The 20252-nt window shown below is 48.4% G+C and overlaps 2 protein-coding genes across 4 annotated transcripts in view; one reads left to right on the plus strand and one right to left on the minus strand.

The window, feature by feature from the left end:
• The window catches only part of necab2 (N-terminal EF-hand calcium binding protein 2), a 153222-nt gene extending 149862 nt beyond the window's left edge, over positions 1 to 3360 (plus strand). For all 3 annotated transcript variants that reach the window (XM_035416575.1, XM_035416574.1, XM_035416573.1), the window contains 2 exons: positions 1236 to 1327; positions 1777 to 3360. In XM_035416575.1, coding sequence (XP_035272466.1) covers positions 1236 to 1327; positions 1777 to 1805 — 121 coding nt within the window. In that variant the 3' untranslated portion in view covers positions 1806 to 3360. The remainder of the gene's footprint in view (positions 1 to 1235; positions 1328 to 1776) is intronic.
• Positions 3361 to 3468: 108 nt separating this feature from the next.
• On the minus strand, positions 3469 to 16534 carry slc38a8a (solute carrier family 38 member 8a). Its single transcript, XM_035416572.1, has 10 exons — positions 16211 to 16534; positions 12258 to 12456; positions 11185 to 11341; positions 10462 to 10566; positions 9650 to 9707; positions 8382 to 8496; positions 7920 to 8067; positions 6901 to 7100; positions 6119 to 6170; positions 3469 to 4942 (listed from the first exon to the last, which is right to left on the minus strand). Exons 1-10 carry the CDS (start codon positions 16397 to 16399, stop codon positions 4840 to 4842), a joined length of 1326 nt encoding a protein of 441 aa, XP_035272463.1. The 5' UTR covers positions 16400 to 16534; the 3' UTR covers positions 3469 to 4839.
• Between the last annotated feature and the right edge of the window lie 3718 nt (positions 16535 to 20252).

The raw sequence follows: 20252 nt of genomic DNA on the forward strand, positions 1-20252 counted from the left end.
CATTGGAGCTCAGGAGCAGGGGGTTTGGCGCGGGCTATATGGGGGGGGGGGGCGTTTCTCCCTCGCTCCCAGGTTGTCCCATCACAGGTGACCCACATCTGTCACTATCAGATATTAATGAATGCCCACCTGCCCCCCCACCCCCCGACTCCTGCGCTGTACGGTGGGAAGGAAAATGGGGACCTGTGTGTGCGCTGGTGTGTGTGTGTGTGTGTGTGTGTGTGCGCTGGTGTGTGTGTGTGTGTGTGTGTGTGTGTGTGTGTGCGCTGATGTGTGTGCGCTGGTGTGTGTGTGTGTGTGCGCTGGTGTGTGTGTGTGTGTGTGTGTGTGTGTGCGCTGGTGTGTGTATGTGTGTGTGTGTGTGTGTGTGTGTGTGCGCGCGCGCTGGTGTGTGTATGTGTGTGTGTGTGTGTGTGTGTGTGTGCGCTGGTGTATGTATGTGTGTGTGTGTGTGCGCTGGTGTGTGTGTGTGTGCGCTGGTGTGTGTGTCTGTGTGTGTGTGTGTGTGTGTGCGCTGGTGTGTGTATGTGTGTGTGTGTGTGTGTGTGTGTGTGTGTGTGTGCGCTGGTGTGTGTATGTGTGTGTGTGTGTGTGTGTGCGCTGGTGTGTGTGTGTGTGTATGTGTGTGTGTATGTGTGTGTGTGTGTGTGTGTGCGCTGGTGTGTGTGTGTGCATGTGTGTGTGTGTGTGAGTGTGTGTGTGTGCGCGCTGGTGTGTGTATGTGTGTGTGTGTGTGTGTGAGAGTGTGTGTGTGTGTGTGTGCATTTGTGTGCGCTGGTGTGTGTGCGCTGATGTGTGTGTGTGAGTGTGCGCTGATGTGTGTGCGCTGGTGTGTGTGTGTGAGTGTGCGCTGATGTGTGTGCGCTGATGTGTGTGTGTGTGAGTGTGCGCTGATGTGTGTGTGTGTGTGTCAGTGTGCGCTGATGTGTGTGTGTGTGTGTGTGCGCTGATGTGTGTATGTGTGTGTGTGCGCTGATGTGTGTGTGTGTGTGTGCGCTGATGTGTGTATGTGTGTGTGTGCGCTGATGTGTGTGTGTGTGTCAGTGTGCGCTGATGTGTGTGTGTGTGTGTGTGTGTCAATGTGCGCTGATGTGTGTGTGTGTGTGTGTCAGTGTGCGCTGATGTGTATGTGTGTGTGTGTGCGCCTGTGCTGTTCTGTCTGTTAGCCTGTACACTGCGGTTTCACGGCTCTCCCCCCCCCCCCCCCCCCCCCCGCCCACCCCCACCCCCCCCAGGCACCTGCAGACGGCGGCCTGTAAGGCCTTCCAGCACGTCAAAGTGGACACGCTGTGCCAGCCGGAGACAGTCTCCACCGTCGCTGTGCCAGGTGAGCGCCACGCCGCCCCCTGCTGTTTGGGAGTGGCGGCGCGGCAGCGCTGCATGTTTGGAAAACGGAGCTTCTGACTGAAAGGGTTGCGGGTTCAATTCCCCAGCCGGGGCACTCCGGTTGTGCCCTTGAGCACGGAACTTTACCTGTACCGCACAGGTAAAAATACCTCGCTGTGTAGACGATGGATCCCGTGGCGTAAGTGCCTCTGGTTTAGAGTGCCTATGAAATGCTGAATTGTTATGTGATGTACAGCAGCCTCACTTTTGTCTACCTCTACCTGACCCACTCGACTCCATGAAGCCAACCCCAAACCCACCGCAGTCCCATCCTGACCGAAACCTGTAGCTGTCTGCTTCCATCTCACTGAATCCCCCCTCTCTCTCTCTCTCTTTCTTTCTCTCTCCCTCCCTCCCTCCCTCCCTCCCTCTCTCTCCTTCTTTACACAGCTGCCTGGTGCACCCTGAACAGAGACTGATGTGGGCGGAGCCTCTGGGCAGGTCCGCCCCCCCCCTTCCCAGGCCCCACCCCCTGGCCCAGAACCCCTCTCTCTGCAGAAGCCTGAATTACCCCTCTTCTCTTTACCCGTCCCCCCCCCCCCCGTCCCCTCTCTGTCCCATACAGAATTCCCTCTCCTCAGTCTTCACTTCTTTTTGTAACAGGTCTCCAAACACCCCCCCCCCCCCCTTGTCTGTCAGATAGCATACTGAAACACAGCAAAGGGGCCGTAGGGTCTCAAAGGCCTTTATAATGTGTCTGAGATCGGTAAAGGAAGAAAAAATTAATAATCAATGAGCTCACCCCCCCGCACCCCCCCCCCCCCCCCCAGCACTCCGATCTACACTGAGAGGTATCCCTGCACCCCTCCCTGCCCTAGACCCAGTCTTACAAGCACAATGTATATGAATACGCTAATTTACTAAATAAAATATATACAGAAATATATATGGAAAGAAGATTAAATATATAAAACTGAAAGGATTTTGTCTTAGTTTTATCTTAAATGAACAGTTTATCGTAAAATCATTACCAACAGTCTTCATGACATTTCCCTCCTGGCTGATGACCAAGGATGAAACTCATGGGGTAGAGCTAGGTCTCTCACTCTCTCTTTCTCTCTCACTCACTCTTTTCTGTCTGCACATTTTCTTACTAACAGAGTAAGCCGTAGTACTGCTCATCGCATGACCAGAAACTGGAAGCCCACACCACAACCAAAGTGTCTCGCGTTTATGACATCACAGATTGACAGGACTGTTCTGACCAATGGGGCCTGCCTCCCCGCCTCCCCGCCTGGCCCGGGCTCTAGATTCTGGTCACTGCGAGACGTCACATCATCAGGCCCTCGATATTTTGGCTGAGCCCTGTCAGACAGCAAGCGAGCGGAGGTTCAGGGATAGACAGGGGATGTTTTTTATTTATTTATTTTTTGGGTTTTGTTTACTTTTTGGGTTTTGTTGGACCCGGCTTGCAGGCGTGGGGGCGACCATCTTGAAAAACCGTGTCCCCAGCTCCTCTGCATGACCTCTGGACGTCAGCTTTGGGTGCTCGGCTGTGCACGAAACAGCGGGGCAACGTTCTCCAAATGTGAACGTTTTCTTTTTTTCCTTCCCTCCGACTCTCTCTCTCTCTCTTTCACTTTAGAATTGGTGCATGTTCTCCTAAACGTACTGTATCTTACTTGGCGTAGAAATTAGCTGTGCTACTTTTAATGGGTTTTTGTGCATTTCTTACTTTTCTTTTATAATAATCCTTTGACTGACGAAAAAAAATTTAAAAAAATAGAAAATGTACTGTACGTCCGATACAGAGAATGACACGTTTTCACTTTTATGGCTTTGATTGAACAGTTATTCCTATACTTCTGTATGTTTCTGTAAACTTGCTTTCTCTCTTAAACTGAGCGTAGAGACTTACAGCGGGGATGCAAGTGATATATTTCGTCTGAACATTGTTTAAATTCTAGCTCATGTAGAGTGATGATGCTCAGAACCAATAAAGCTAATGTACTGGGATAAAACCCTGTAAAATCCTGTCATTGATTTACCTCCTGTTCTTGTGTGCTTATGAACCACCGCTATAAAATTCATGACCCTCCAAACCACATGAAGTACTTCTGAATGGATTTCAGACCAGGAAAACAATTTGAATATACATATATTAATCCATAAAAACATACCCCCCCAGACACACACACATACAGTAAACTCACAACGACTAGTAAAATACACAGTTAAAACATTTGTCATCCATAAAACATATAATTCCAGACATATTATTACCAAAGAAATGAAGGAATACATTTTGTTTTTTTATTGAAAACTTGAAATGAAACTTGTTAGCGCATTTCTTTTCCTTCCCTAAATGGCAGTCACACACCTGTTCCACGTGGTTGCCGGAGAATCTATCCACGGAAGTAAACCTTCACATTCATCCAGTGAACACGCTTGGTATGTTCAGGATTGATAACATGTAAATTTGTAGTCAATGGTCAGAATGTCCTCTAAATCCATTCCAGGTATTCTCTCTCATTCTTTCTGTTGAGATTTTCTAAATCTGATACAAGATCTAGATTTAATGTATTGCAGCTTTAAGAAAACATTCTGTGGAATCCTAAGATGAAGTTCTAGAATAATATTTGCATACCGGTGTCATAATCCAGTACAACCCACCTTCACCTTGGACCCAATTTTTTCCACAATGGTGGGGGCCACCCCTCTTGCAATGTTTAGGACAAATTTATGCACCCTCTAAATACACAAAAAACATGTTTTTTCCTCAAAACCTTCAACACATATCCCCCAAATAATGAAATAAAAATGAAGGAATCATTTCGGTTGTCTATTAAGACTAATCCTTCAGCCGTTCTTAAAAATCGTTGTGTGAGATTGAAAGAGGAACACAAACAGCGTGACCTTTCACGAACCCCAAAACGAGAGCGGCACTTCCACGGGCTGTCAATCAAGCAGACACACTCACCGTCAACAAAAACACAGATTCGGTTCAAAGCAGCAAAACCACAGACAGCACGTAATGGCTGCTCCCCCTCTTTCTACGGTTCATGAACCCTTGCTCTCACCTGATTGGTGTTCCCAGAACCGTGTTCCAGCAGCATAAGGAACCGCCTGAGGCTAACAGTAAAAAAAAAGGCTAACGGTATTAGCTGGGGTGGAGGCAGGAGTTGTACATAGAGACCCATGATCCTGGAGCGCCCAAGGGGGCCAACCTTGATGGCGATGTTGGCCTGTGGATTGAGGTGCTTTCAACACAAAAATTCATCCAGATTAAAATTTCACTGGAGGCCTCCGAGCTGGCGAGAGCAGACTTGTCAAAGGAGGTCCATCAAAGTGATGACGACGATGATGATGAAAATTATGATGATGGTGATGATGATGATGATGATGATGATAAGGGTGGTAGTGATGGGGATGGCCACCATTACAACTTGCTGAGGAGCTCCATGATGGTGGTTCTAATTATGATGTTGATAACGAGGATGATGATGGTGATGATTAAAACTTGTTGAACAGCTCCATGACAGCGATTGTGGTGCTCTGGCCGAAGATGAAGGCTCCGCACAGGACGGTGATCGCGCCCCACGTCGTCAAAACAATCCTGGAGAAAAGAGGGGGACCGAAAGAAAGAGGGGAAAGAGAGGGATGAGAGAAAGAGAGACGCAGACACAGAGAATGGGAACTTCAGCAAACAGGCCTCAGACGTCATGTCGTCCTTTCCTTCAGATTTGTTTGGCAGCCTTTTTGGAGAAATGAATGGGTTTTTCCTAATTCCTTCAGAATAGATGCATGATATTTGCACGTTTGTATTGGAAAAAAAGAATGCTGCTTTTTTTTTTTGCCTCCACATTCACCAATTAGGAACCTACTGATTCAACTCCCTCTTTATTTGATCTGTTAAATTATTTAGTTACCTCTTTTATGTGATTGTTTGCAATACAGCACACTGTGGATATAGGACTTCTGTTCTTCATTGAACGCATAGCTACTTCTGACATAGTGTGGCTTAAGATAAATAATCCCTCTAAACACGAACAGCACCTAATTAAGAAAACTTAACAGCTTGTTAAAAATTCAGGGATTGCAATAGAGGTTGGAACAAAAACCAGTGCACACAAGGGGGGTCCCCCAGGACCAGGGTTGGGGAGCCATTGAAGTAGGCCACCGCTAGACTAATGTTTGCCTCGATAATGGAGTGATTTAATTAAGTCACAACTGTTCATTTGTAAAGCTGCACGGGAAAAATGTCACTAGCTTAGGCCCGCCCTCGAAAAAAGTGACAAGAAGCCATACAAAATACCGGGAGCGCCCCCTGTGTTCGGATTGGCCAGTTTATCCCGACAGTTGTTGCTATGGGCGTTACCACGGTGATGAAGTGAAACATTCATGCATTCACATACACATTCATGCGTGCGTGTGAACGTGTGAATGCCGTCATTACATACATCACGGCATATGGCATCAGGGGTGGCAGTGTACAGTAATGGGTAAGGAGCTGGCCACGGGTCGAACACAGGTTCGGTTCCCATGGTAAGACACAGCCGTTGTACCCTTCAGCGAGGTACTTAAACCCGCTTCAGTATACATCCAGCTGCATAAATGGATGCGACGTAAATGCTGTGTAAAAAGGTCAGTAAGTCTCTCTGGATAAGAGCGTCCGCTAAATGCCTGTAATGTAATGTACACATCAGCACATTGCAATAGCTGACGAGTGTGCTCCCACCCTCACACCCACCCCCCGCCCCACCCTACCCCCCCAACCCCCCCAAACACTCACTTTGTCCTGGGAGACACGGGCTCTGTCTGCATGGAGAATATTAAGCACAGACCTGCGGGGGACACACACACACACGGAAAAGGGAAATGTTGATTAGGGGGATCGTCGGAACGGCAAAAAAAAATCAGAGAAGACAGACGCTGGAGAAGCAGAGGAAACTGACCGGCCCCAGTCAGGAACAGGTTATAGAAACAGGGCAGTAACCTCTCACCATGAGGCTAATTAGCTTAGCGGTTAGCGCTTAGCGTTTAGCGTGTGAACGCGTCTGATCTGTCTGTGACAGCAGGTGACTGCATGTACAAAGCGCATGGCATAAGCATTTGGACAGCGACATCATTTTTGTAGCTCTGTACATTCCAGCACACTGGATTTTAAATGGAACAATAAATATGAGGTTAAATTGCAGACTATTTTTTAAGGTATTAACATCCATATTGAGCGTGTGTCAGATCTGGGTCAAATACATATTTGTTTTGGATTCAAATGCTTTTCTGCGCTCTATTCCTCTTGCCTGGTGTAACTGAGCCTGCCAATATGGCCAGAAGGCAGGGATTGCACTTTTTGAGAGTATGTCATCGGTTCCAATACACCACACAAGATCAGTGAAGCGTAGAAAAGTATTTGAATCCGAAACAAATACGTATTTGACCCAGGTCTGGTGTGTGTGTGTGTCTGTGTGCAAGTAGGTGTACGTATGAGTGCGTGTAAGAGCGTGCGCGCGCCTGCATATTCGCGTGTACGTGCACACGTATGTGGGAGCGGGTGGGACGGCTCTACTGAACCTGGGAAGATGAAGATGAAGAAGGCGCTGATGCCCCCGATGACGCTGATGACCTCGCTCATGTCGGGGACGAAGATGGCGATGAGGAGGGTGACGGCGGTCCAGGCCACCGTCAGCACCACACGGCTGCGGTTCTCATAGGACTGCGTTACCACGGCGTGTCGCCGACGGCAACGCAGCAGCAGGTCCTGAATCACTGACCTGAGCGGACAATGGCCAGAGACACATAAACCCACATACATACTCATACTTACACATGCACACGGGAACACACACACACACACTCAAATTTACACACACACACACACACACGCCCACGCACGCACACACACACACACACACACTCATACTTACACGTGCGCATGCAAACACACTCACACTCATACTGACTCACACACGCACATGCAAACACACTCACACTCATACTCACACACACATTAATCACACATTAATGTGTGGAAATCATATACTGTACCACAGTAAGGTACAGAACTAGATTAATCACATATAATGGGCAGAAGTCATACACTGTACCTCAGTAAGATACAATACCTGATTAATTACACATTAATGTGTGGAAGTCATACATCACAGTAAGATACAGATCCTGATGATTAATTACACATTAATATGTGATAGTCATACGTCACAGTAAGGTACAGAACCTCATTAATTACACATTAATATGTGATAGTCAGACACCACAGTAAGATACAGACCCTGATTAATCACATATTAATATGTGATAGTCATACATCACAGTAAGATACAGACCCTGATTAATCACATATTAATATGTGATAGTCATACGCCACAGTAAGATACAGACCCTGATTAATCACATATTAATATGTGATAGTCATACGCCACAGTAAGATACAGACCCTCATTAACCACCCATTCTTTTCGAGGCATGTTGCTCTGCCTTGACCAGTATGGCGTCCGGTAGAGACTACACTAGCGCCAGGACGACCCTTCCGGCGTCCCACTCTGATGACATCAGCGGCGGCTCCACCGTACCTGCCCAGCAGCAGGATGATGGGATAGATGGTGATGATGGAAATTCCAAAGAGTAGCCTAGCGACGATCATGACGACGTCGTCGCCCGGGTACGACATCAGGATGTCCGCTGCGACCTCCTTCCCAAACGTCAAGAACCCAAAGACCCCTGCAAATGGGGCGGGGGGGGGACAGCCATGTCAATTGAGCAAAATGTGATTGACAGGCTGGACATAGATTGCGTTCACTATGGTGCAGAAAACTCCCGCAGGAGTTAAATATCTTTAGTGAAATATCAGATTTATAATGGAGTAGAATGTCAGTATAAAAGGAATATTCAGTATAACCAGAGCCTTCAGAAAATTTTTTAATGTTTTTTGTATTTTTTTTTTTTTACAGAAGATGGTGCGTAGCAGGACTGGACTGCACTGACCAATAGCGGTCTTCGATCTTCGATGACTGACAGTGGGTGGGCGGGCTCACCTGTGAGGGAGTAGATGAGCAGGCAGAAGAACATGGAGACCACCGAGATGATCACCCAGTGGGAGAGCTTCTTGTTCTCCATGCTGCTGTAGATGGCGATGCAGGCCTCGTGACACTGCAGCACACACAAAAACAAAAGCCGGAGCAGGCCCCAGTCGTTCATCGGTTTCACGTGATTTACACCTCCTATTTCACATATATATGCCGCCATGAGGTGCCACATCACGGGCCTGAGACCCCGGGACTGGAGGGTTGTGGGGTTTTTTTCTAGTCCATTTAAGCCCTTCGTTAAGTTATTGGAATTTAAAATAAAAAACGTTTTAAGTCGGTGTTCTAGAACTCCAGTGCTTTCAATTACCAGCGGTGGTTGTGACATCAGCAACACTGGAATGTCCAGTTCCAGAACATTCTAAGCACATATTTGTGATCTTGCACCTTAAAATCAGTGCTGGTCTGGTCCTAGAGACCCTGGTCCTAGAGAGCCTGCTGGTCTTCATTATTACTCAGCAGTAAATGTATCAATTAAAGCAGTTTAAGTGATACATTAATAAACTGCTTTAATTTATAAATTAACTTATCAATTAGAGCGGTTTATTGCTTTGCCTACACCTTGGGTCTGAAATGGTAACGGATTTTAAGGCGAAACCGAAATCAGCAGAACCAGCAACCCTCCAGGATTAAGGTTGAGACCCACAGCGTTGCATCATGGGAACTGCCCCATGAGCCGCACAGTCAAAGGAACCCACACACCAGTTACCAGGAAAATTAAGCATTTTTTTTCTATTCACCGTGACCTTTTCTCCAGGCTTGGGATTGAGAACACTGTTTAACAAGCTCCAACATCAGAGTGCCTGACCACGCTCAGAAAGTTTAAACAAGCCAAATCCTCAGAATGCCAACTCGCCTCACTGAAGAAAAAAAAAAACCCTCCGCTTTAATAAACAAATTCTCTCTATAAATACCACGGGTTGGAACAGTAAATCTTTGCACTGCGTCGCCCCTGGATACCCACACTCTCTAACACAGGAGAAATAACCCTCATTCTGGATCAGATACGGATAAGAGCGTCTGCTAAATGCCTGTAATGTAATGTAACGACAAGCACACAAAGACAATATTTTGGGGCCAAGATTAAATTTATTTCTTTTTTTTTTGGGGGGAGGGGGCCAAGGTGGGGGTGGCTGAAGGTGGGTGAGCAGATCATTTTTCGGGGAAATACTCCGGGGCAGCTGGGCTTCGGGAGGGAAAGGCGAGCAAACGGGACTCACCTGAAACCCGAAGCAGATGGTCGGAATGACGCTGAACATCGAAGCCCATGAACTCACTCTGCGGAGAAAAAAAAAAAACAAACAAACACACACATAAAAAAACACACAACAATAAACGTATCAATAAAAAATGACACACAAATAAAGTGAGACTGTGTCTCCGGGGAGCCACCTGGGCTCTGACCTATGAGAGCCCCGGTTTCAGACAACCTGCCAATCACACGGACAGACTGAAAGGAGAGGGCCTCTAATTGAGTTCACAGCTCAGAGGCGGGAAATGCGGGCGGGGTCAGGGCGAGGGGGGATGGGTGAGGGGGGCAGTGGAGCATGGGGGTGGTGGGGGGTGGGGGTGATTGGCCAGGTAGAGAAAGGCCCTTGAAGTGGAAAGCAGGCGGGGATGCTGGGCCTGCTTGACCCCCCCAGCCCTGAGGGCCGGGTGTTCTGTCAGCATTATTTATGAACTGTAACGCAGGCCGCCGTTTGGGCTGACGTGTTATACTTTACTTGGAGAGACAGCACCGGTTTGGCCTGGAGGCATGCTGTGGCATTAACCAGAACCTGTCGAGACCTTCACACACACACACGCACACACACACACACACACACGCACAAACTCACGCATGCACGCACACAAAAGCACACACGCATGCATAAACAGACACGCATGCACACACACACACACACTCAGAAACCGCAGTTCAGTAATGCAAACGGATACTGCCTTGCGCACAGAGGTGTCCTTGTCCAGATGCAAAACATACAAGCGCACACACACCCAAAACACACACACACACACACACTTACACACTTACCCATTGGTGTACGTAGGCGTGATGATAGCAGTGTGTTCTTCCTTCATGTAATATTTCACGATTATGGCCACGGTCAGGTACGTTGCGGCGAGAGTACCTAAAATACTGCGCACAGAGAACAGAGGCGGTCGGCACAGGCGGAGAAACATCCAGCACAATCATCTCAGATTCACCATTACATTACATTACATTTGGCAGACGCTTTTATCCAAAGCGACGTACAAAAAGTGCATTTCATGGTCATAGACAACTGCTAAACACAGGTTCAGTAAGGTACAATACTTATTTTGTACAGCTATTTCTAGCCAAGAACACTGTTTAGTTCACACAGTGAACACTATTCAGACCGAACCTCTGCAAAGCCAACTAGGCAGAAGAATAAGCTACAGTTTTAGGACAAATACAAATTACCAAAAAGTGCTCTCACATCTCAGATTCAGCCCACATCCGTCCTTCCTCCTCCCTGAGGAACTTGATTAGGACAGGACGTAACCATCACAGGTCACGGCCGCGACTTCGCTGGCCGCCGCGACAGATCCAACGTGACATTTCTCTCCTACTTACACTGATTTTCATATTAGCTCAGTGCATTTAGCAAACGAAAGGCCCGACCCTGTTTGTAGGTTATGGCCTGGAAAGCACGAGCTGGGTGAGAAAGGTACGGTCCGGAGAGTAAACGAAATCTGCTCTGGCGATGACGCAGGGACGACGTCGCCGGCTCACCTGGTGTACTTCTGGAAGCCGATTTCCTTGGGGATGGAGAGGGGGAGGATGAGGACGACGCACAGGACGAAGAGGGCGAAGCGCTGGTCCGTGTACCAGTGGTGGGGCATCTCCGCCTCCGTGGACCCCGTGACCGTCTCGTACAGGGAAACGCACACTGACAGGCACAGGAAGTGACACGCTAGGAAGTGATGTAATAAACACGTGCTGCATGCTGAAGGGGCTCGGTTGAAATACCCAGCGGGACCAGACAGACTCGTACCTGCGGGGTCCCCAATAGTTAATATTACATTATATAATAATAATAATAATAATAATAATAATAAACTTTATATATATATATATAATCACCTTTCATATCATAACATGCAGCTCAAAGTGCTTTACGAGAGAAACAATAGAAATCAGTACCACATCAGTACCATATATCAACCCCAATTATCATTAATCTGCTCTACAGGGAGGTCATTACAATGTGAGAAGGGTGACATGACCCTGATATAGTGCCCTCTTCTGGGAGGGTGAGCTGGGTCTTTTGGCAGAGCGGGCTATATGGGGCGGTGGTTGTGGGGATCCAGTCAGCTCTAACGTTGTCAGCCATATTGGCTCAAATAACTATGGTCACACGCACACATATGAACCAATTAAAGATGGCGGAAATGTAACGGAACGTGGCGCACGTCACATTTTTGAGAACGCTAGTCACCGGGTGGACATTTTGCAGACACCGAGGGGACATTTTGCAGACACCGAGGGGACATTTTGCAGACACCGGGTGGACATTTTGCAGACGCCAAGGGGACATTTTGCAGACACAGAGTGGACATTTTGCAGACGCCAAGGGGACATTTTGCAGACACAGAGTGGACATTTTGCAGACGCCAAGGGGACATTTTGCAGACACAGAGTGGACTTTTTGCAGACACAGAGTGGACTTTTCGCAGACACAGAGTGGACTTTTCGCAGACACCGGGTGGACATTTTGCAGACACAGAGTGGACATTTCGCAGACAGCGGGCGGACGGCAGTCGGTGGAGGCCGGGACAAACGGCCAGCCGGACACACGGACTCACGCTTCTCCAGCTGGTCCTGGACCACCACCAGGAAGGCCACGGAGATCATGAAGAGGTTGAAGACGAAGCAGACCTCGCACAGCTGGCCGATGGCGGGGCCGCACACCTCCCGCACCACGTCCTGGTACGTGTTCTGACCGCTGATGGACGAGGAGTAGCCCAAAATCACAAGGCCACTGATCAGGAACACCAGGGAAACCTGCGTGCGGGGAGGGGGGGGTGGGGGGGGGGTGGAGTTGGAGAGGTTGAGTAATAAAAGAATGCAGAAAAGATATAGAGAAAGCATAAAGATGGGGGGGGGGAAGAGAGGGGAAAAGGTCATTTACATGGTGAAGCTGCTTCAGTATATCTCCAGCTGCATAAACTGATCATTTGTAAAAATGCAAGTCACTCTGGATGTGACAGCGTCTGCTAAATCTCTATGATGTAATGTAGAAGGAAATCTTGCTTCTTCACTCTATTAGTGTATGACTGTGAGTGTGTGTGTGTGTGTGTGTGTGTGTGTGCATGAGAGAGAGAGATAGAAATAGAGAGAGGGAATGCTTGTTTTGTGTGTGTGTGTGTGTGTGTGTGTGTAAGAGAGAGAGAATGCTTGTTTTGTGTGTGTGTGTGTGTGTGTAAGAGAGAGAGAATGCTTGTTTTGTGTGTGTGTGTGTGTGTGTGTGTGTGTGTGTGTAAGAGAGAGAGAATGCTTGTTTTGTGTGTGTGTGTGTGTGAGAGAGAGAGAGAATGCTTGTTTTGTGTGTGTGTGTGTGTGTGGGTGTGTGTGTGTGTGTGTAGGGGTGTGTGTGTGTGTGTGTGTGTGTGTGGGTGTGTGTGTGTGTGTGTGTGTGTGTGTGTGTGTGTGTGTGTGTGGGTGTGTGTGTGTGTGTGTGTGTGTGTGTGTGTGTGTGTGTGTGTGTAGGGGTGTGTGTGTGTGTGTGTGTGTGTGTAGGGGTGTTCATACACCAGCAGGCTGCTTGTGGGCCCACTCCTCTGTAAATAAAACAGCCCCTTCATTAGGAGATAGCTGTGAGGTCTCACACTCCATGGACAAAATTCAACACAATGCAACGGCCTGGGAAGGCAGGGGGAGGACGGGGGGGCAGGGGGAGGACGGGGGGGACAGGGGGAGGACGGGGGGACAGGTGTAAAAACAGGGGCTAGCCCGCAGTGACCTTTCACCCTGTCCAGTACACAAGGGGAGACACTAATCCAATTCCCTCTGTGCTGTGTGTTGGAGCTGAGACTGCGTGCGTGTGTGTGTGTGTGTGTGTATGACTATGAGTGTGTGTGCGTCTGTGTATGACTGTGAGTGTGTGTGTCTGTGTCTGTGTATGACTGTGAGGGTGTGTGTGCGTGTGTTTGTGTCTCACTCCTTTATCTGAAGAAATTAAACACCCCGCTGGCTATTAAAATTACCTGAGCACACTTCAATTTATTCTCTGTTTAATCCCACAGAATCCATGCTGGCTCACATAAAAGCACAGTTTCCAAAGCCAACCCACATGATTTAAACAGTGGTGCATGAGCGTGTGTCTTTGTGTGGGAGCGTGTGTGTGTGTGTGTGTGTGTGTGTGTAAGTGTATGTGTGTATGAGAGAGAGAGAATGCCTGTGTGTGTGCATGTGTGAGAGGGAGAGAGTGAGAGAGAATGCCTGTGTGTGTGTGTGTGTGTGTGTGAGAGGAGAGAGAGAGTGAGAGAGAATGCCTGTGTGTGTGTGTGTAAGAGAGAGATGATGGCTGTGTTTGTGTGCATGAGTGTGAGAGTGTGAGAGAGAGAGAGAGAGAGAATGGTTGTGTGTGCGTGTGTGTGTGTAAGACAGAGAATGTTTGTGTTTGTGTGTGTGAGAGAGGGAGCAAGATAGAGAGAGAATGGTTGTGTTTGTGAGAGAGAGAGATAGAGAGAGAGAATGGCTGTGTTTGTTTGCAAGAGTGAGAGAGAGATTGAGAATGGCTGTGTTTGTGAGAGAGTGAGAGATAGGGAGAGAGGGGGAGAGAGAGAGATAGAGAGAGAGAGAGAGAGAGAGAGAGAGAGAGAGAATGCTAGTGAGTGCTAAATGGCCCAATAGCAGAGGAGCACGGCCCCAGATGAGGGACACACGGGTGCGAAGTGAGGATGGGGGGTGGGCGGTGGGGGGGGGGGGGGGCTGGGATACGAGCCGTGTTAATGGGAGCTTGGCTAGAGCTGTGGCTATGCGGCAGCAACAACAAAATCGAAATAAAATCACACCGGGACAGGGCTCGCTGTGGCTCTTTAAAGGCCCACGAACGATTGCACGCGCGCACAGAAACACACCGTCCGCCCGCCCGCCCGCCAGCCAGCCGGAAATAGGCTGCCCTCTCCGCGACCCATAATGCAGTGGGGGTCAACAGGCCTCGCCGCGGCTCTTTAAAGCTCTGCAAATGGTCGCACGGACGCGCACGGGTACACACCGCCCACGACGGGAACCAGCTGCCCCCCTCCGCTACCCATAATGCAGTGCGGGTCAACAGGCCTCACCTGCAGCCGAGCCTTCATAGTCAAAGTACATGAACGGGGGAGTCTGCCATATAGCCACAGGTAGATAAAACAAAAACGTAAAAATAATTCCATTTGTTGACTGACTGTCGGGATGACACCCACCCGACCTGGGCCCCTTTTCATCCTTCCTTCCTTCCCTTCTTCCTTATCACGCAGATCTCACTCCTCCCTCACTCACTCACACACTCAGGTAGAGCTACCTGTTTCACTGCAGCTACAGTACACACTACACACAATCAAGAGCTTCCTCTCCCTCTCTCTCACACTCTCTCTCCCTGTCCCACTCTCCCTCTCTATCCAGCCCGCATTTCGCACTAGTGTGTCCCTCATTCTGCAATTGGGCCACACACAAGCATTCTCTCTCTCTCTCTCTCTCTATGCTTCCTCTCCATCTCCCTCCCTCTTTCTCTCACGAACACTCCCACATCACACACACACACAAGTAAGATTTGAGCATTCACTTGAACCCATCAATCCTGTCTGACTCTTTCTCACACACACGCATTACACATCACAAACAGACACACATAGCTCCCGTTTATTTTCAAATAATACTCCAGGACTGCAACATGAAGACACCAAAGAGGTCAGCTGATACACAATATGGCGTGTGGACAAACGCAGTGCAGAGGTAAGCAAATGCGTGGTGGTTGAGACAGGGGATCCCGTCAAACTCCTTCCCTCCAAACTGATTTCCAAGAAACTCTATATTCCATTCTAATGACAGCCCCATAACAAAAAGGCAACCCAACCCCCTTCGCCAGTGTAACTATATATATTCAACACAACCATGTATATACATCTCCGTTGAATTAAGTCCGAGACCACCGGAAAGCGCGAAACCTTCCAATGGTCTCGCACGCCGTCAGGAGAACAGCAATATCGATGACAGAGCGCGTGCAGCCGACGGATGCTGCAGTCGGCCTGACATCGTCACGGCGACGTGTCGGTATTACAACAGTAAATTCCTTACCTTCAGCCCACAAGTTAATTAAGCTGTCCTCACATGACAATGAACTAATCGTGACTGAAATGTCACCTGCGTGACACGGACTGAAAAGAAGAATTTAAAGATGCTGAAACATCAATCTGAAGGCATTTTACAGGAAGGTGCCTATACAGTCCGTATCATCTGTGGTTGTATCCATGACAACAGAATAAAGGTAGTTATGCTAATTCCTGTAATTAAAAAGCGGCAGGAAATGGAAATATGCCAGCCGATTGGTAGAGCAAATCTTTATCATTAATCAGTGAGTGCGCACATAAATCTCATTGTGGAACAAACGTTTGGGAACATAAATCGGTTCGCTACTCCGCCTGGCACCTTCATTTATTTTAAAAGTCAGCCGCGTCAAATGACACGTAAAAATAATTGGGTAGCCTCCTCTCTAAAGCTGGACTGCTTATCTGAGTTGTAAATGTGTTTGATCAAATACCGATTGATAACTCACCATTTCCACTGCGACAGCTGTGTTCACGCCCCCCGCCTTCTCGAAAGCCCACGGAAAGTTTAGCAGTCCCGCGCCCAGCGCAGATTTCAGCATAATGAATATCGCTCCGAAGGAACCTAGCCTCGGCCCGTCTGTGTCCAGCGCAGGCTTGGCCAGCAAGCTGATGCTCTCCCTCGCTAATTCTTCCATTCTTGACCGGGCCGCACGCTTCGCTCTTGACTTTCCTGAATTAAATCTTCGCCGACTCCGACAAGTGTGACGCTTTTCTTGCTCAGTGCACTTCCAAACTTCGGGTGAGAGGCGAAGGGGTGGGGTGGTGGGTGGTGGGTGTTGGTGGAGGTGTCGCCAAAGTTTCCAAACCAATCAAAGTGAATTTTCTTTTTTCCTCGGTCCCCCTCTCGCGCCAGGGACCACCTTTGATAAATCCTAATTCGTTTGAATTGACAGGCTGTCAGTTCGGCTTCCAATCAGGGCCCGTTGTTTAATTAAGTTGCGCGGGGTTGAAATGCCCGTCTCTAATGGATCAACACATTTAACGGCTTCGTGCAAAATCTGTTAAGGGTTCGACAACATTTCTGGCACAGCGCTGTTCGTTCAGGGGAGCTTTCGGCCACGTGGGTCAGTCAGTGGGCAGTTTACATCACGTATACCAGGTAGGCTACACCTGTTGTCTCAGCGTTAATATGGAATTGTTATGTATTTTACATTAAACGTTTCTTCCCCATTTAAACATCCTCGGTTCCAATAAATTAAACAGGGATGGGACTAGACAGTGAAGCCGAGTTTTTTTTTTTTTTTTTTGGGGGGGGGGGCGGGGTGTATTACTCATTTATTTTAATTGAGTAAACAAATTATTCGCCAACTTCGGTTATTTTCTTTTTGTCGGTCGCATCTGGAATATTTAGCTGAAACATAAACAACAAAGGAGATTGCGGAGGAACCTCTCAGCTGCCCGAGTTAACACCTCACCGCTCATTATTGGAATGCAGCATGACCCCGTGACCGCACCTCTGGCGGGCGCGCTCATACAGTAAATATATTACGGGCGCGACTCGGAATCGGGTGCGTGAGCGGCGCGTGACTGCCGGCAAACACTATCACCTTGGTGCCTGAGGGGCGGCAGCGGGGTGATGTGTGCACAGAGCGCATATGTGTGGGCTCTGGCGTGTGGGAGGTGTACACTGTCAAAAAAGGCATTAAAAAAAAAATGTATGTGGGGTTAGGGGCTGGAGGGTGTGTCTTCAGGTCTGAATGTGTGCAGCAGTAGAGGATAGTGGTCCAAGCTCGCTGTCATTTTTTTTTTTTTTGGGAGGAAGGTCAAAAAGGGAAATGGCTGGCCCCTAGTCTAGACTGGACGGCTGTAGGAGGAAGTCGGGAACAAAGCTGGGAACCTTCCAGGAAAAGAGGGCATGTGACCTCGTTTAGGACGAGATTTTTAAATCCATTTAGCCGCAGATACTGGTCACAGGGTCAGTTCCCATGTACCGCAGATAATTAGCGTCCATCGAGGCTGTCATCCGAGAGGGCTTGGTGACATTTTCACAGGCGGTTCTCCCCCATTAAAAGTGGATCAGCCGGGGTTTAGAGGGACCGCCTTCACCACCTTTAATGGAATTAGTCTACTTCACAGTCCTGGGGGGGGGGGGGGGGGGGGTGGGGGGGCTGATCTACGGAGTGCCCTGATAGGACGTGGGAGGGGACTGTGAGTGACAGGACAGGACGTGGGAGGGGACTGGGAGATGATTGGCTGTTTACGATGTTCAGCTCAGTGCTGCTGGGACTGATGACGGTCAGAGAGACCCAGTAAAATGACTAAATGTGAGCTGCATCCTACCCATCCACCCACTGCCATTTTGGTGGCAATTTTTTATAGATAGATGCCCTCCGAGATCGCAACCCCCCCCCCCCCCCAGGGTTCAGCATTTGAACATAGAGATACACATATATATGCACACACACAGGCATATATGCACACTCACACACACACACATATATGCATGCACACATTCATGCACACACACACATACACACACACACACACACACACACACACATACACGGGCATAATAACTCAATACCAGGAGTACATCATCAGCCACAACCATATATGTCCAGCCTGTTCTGTCTGCCTTCTCTGTATTCTTTGTAAGTTCGGAGGTACACAGACAAATTGAAGGAAATTGTTCTTCTAACTGGGCCCGCAGCGATAAACATACTAAATGAGAACATTTATGTGCCTCAGTTGCTCACAACACCACTACAATGGACTCATTAGTTTTTTACCCAAAGTGCACCTAAACACTCACAATGACCCTTGGGGAAAAGTGCTGAGTTTTATGGGTTTGGCTGTACTTTTTGGACACATCCATTAGACGTGTATGTGACTCTGTGTTTGTCACATTTACAAACCCCCCCAACAAAAAAATAAAAAATAAATATGGTAGGACATTTTCTTTATTCCATCCATCTATCCAATATTCCATTATCTTACCCGCTTATTCCTGGTCAGGGTTCTGGGGGTGACTTGAGCCTATCCCAGCATGCATTGGGTGAGAGGCAGGACTACACACGCTGGACAGGTTGCCAACCTATCGCAGGGCATATTTACTGCTATGACTCCCAGATACTTATATTTTTTTCTGTTTTATTCCCTACCCATTGAGTAATGTTGCTACAAGGATAGCACAACAGCAAGCATATTTTACTTTCCCCAGTACAACAGGGCTGTATTTTTTAAATATATATTGCACTGAAATGTAGATCAAATCCAGTGACGATGACTACTTGAAGGCCCGGCGGCACGGCGGTGCAATGGTTAGCACTGTTGCCTGGTAACAAAGGAGGTCCTGGGTGTGAGTCCCAGCCCGGCTGGACTCCTTTCTGTGTGGAGTCTCCCGTGTTCTCCCTGTGTTTGTGTGGGGGGTTTCTTCCAGGTAGGCTACTCTGCTTTCCTCCCACAGTCCAAAGACACGTGCCCCCCCGGGGCTCGCTTGCCCTGGTTGAGTGAAGGTTGAATACAATTTACGACGTTGAGAGGGTAGATTTCTTAGCGACGCGGTCCCGACGGCTGTCCTTCTGACTGTATCCCATAAATGTGAAAACAGTGCCAAGTCGGACTCGTACGCTTTCAGAGTGAAGTGTGAAAAAAATCTTTGGGTTTTTAGTCACCGAAGATGCCTGGAAGACCCGTCTGCGTTATTCTCAATGGACGTCACCCAGTGTAGTCACGCTCGGCAGCAGCCTGCTACATAACCTTTTGCCGTTTGCCGTCGTTGCTGTGCGACTTATTCATGGAGTTCGGCCATATTTAGAACACTGTTGCCGGGGCAACACGACAGTGCTAAAACGTTCCTTCCTCGTGCCTCTGATATCCGCATGGGTCAGCTCTGCTCCCTCCCACCCTTCGGGAACCTGCGATGATCGTGGCGTTCGAGGTCAGGCGGAGTCTAACCGTCACATTTTATAAGTTACCCAATACGGCAGAGTCCTGTTTGCATTTCTGTGCGTATTTTTAAATAAATGTTATGAACTGAATCCCCACAGGTCCTGTTTCAAGCCAAATGGCACATTTCTCACAGGCTTGTGTGTCCTCATAGTAATATTTTTTATAGACCCAGTGTAAACACTTAATTTCTTGTTAACTTCTGTTGACCAGGCTACGGTTTTAATCCTAGTCGCGTTCGCCCGTTTCCATCTCTAGACCAGTGGTCTCCGACCGGGTCCTGGAGAGCTACAGGGTCTGCTGGTTTTTGTTTTCACCTTAAAATCAGCACCCAATTGAGACCCAAGACACCTGGTGAGTTGAGTTAACTGTGTAACACTGCTCTAATCGATTCGTGAAGTACAGAGTCACTACGAAACCAGCAGACCCCGTAGCTCTCCAGGGCCAGGGTTGGAGACCACTGCTCTAGACTATAGGTGCTTCGCGAGCAGTAGCCCTGGTATGTTCACACCTGCACGCGGAATAGTCTGTGAGGTAGCGAGCACCGGACAGCCAGTGGAGTAATCTCACCAGTGTGTCCTCTTACAGCAGTAGGAGTGC

Source organism: Anguilla anguilla, chromosome 5, assembly GCF_013347855.1.
Source record: "Anguilla anguilla isolate fAngAng1 chromosome 5, fAngAng1.pri, whole genome shotgun sequence".
In the NCBI taxonomy this organism is placed as follows: Eukaryota; Metazoa; Chordata; class Actinopteri; order Anguilliformes; family Anguillidae; genus Anguilla; species Anguilla anguilla.

Excerpts from the sequence above, each read along its gene's own strand:
- slc38a8a (XM_035416572.1), bottom strand. The coding sequence starts at position 16,399 with ATGGAAGAATTAGCGAGGGAGAGCATCAGCTTGCTGGCCAAGCCTGCG. Across the intron at positions 11,342-12,257 it reads CCAGGACCAGCTGGAGAAGC|TGTGCGTTTCCCTGTACGAG; the intron begins GTGAGTCCGTGT and ends TGTGCCTGTCAG. Across the intron at positions 7,101-7,919 it reads ATCATCCTGCTGCTGGGCAG|GTCAGTGATTCAGGACCTGC; the intron begins GTACGGTGGAGC and ends TTGTCCGCTCAG.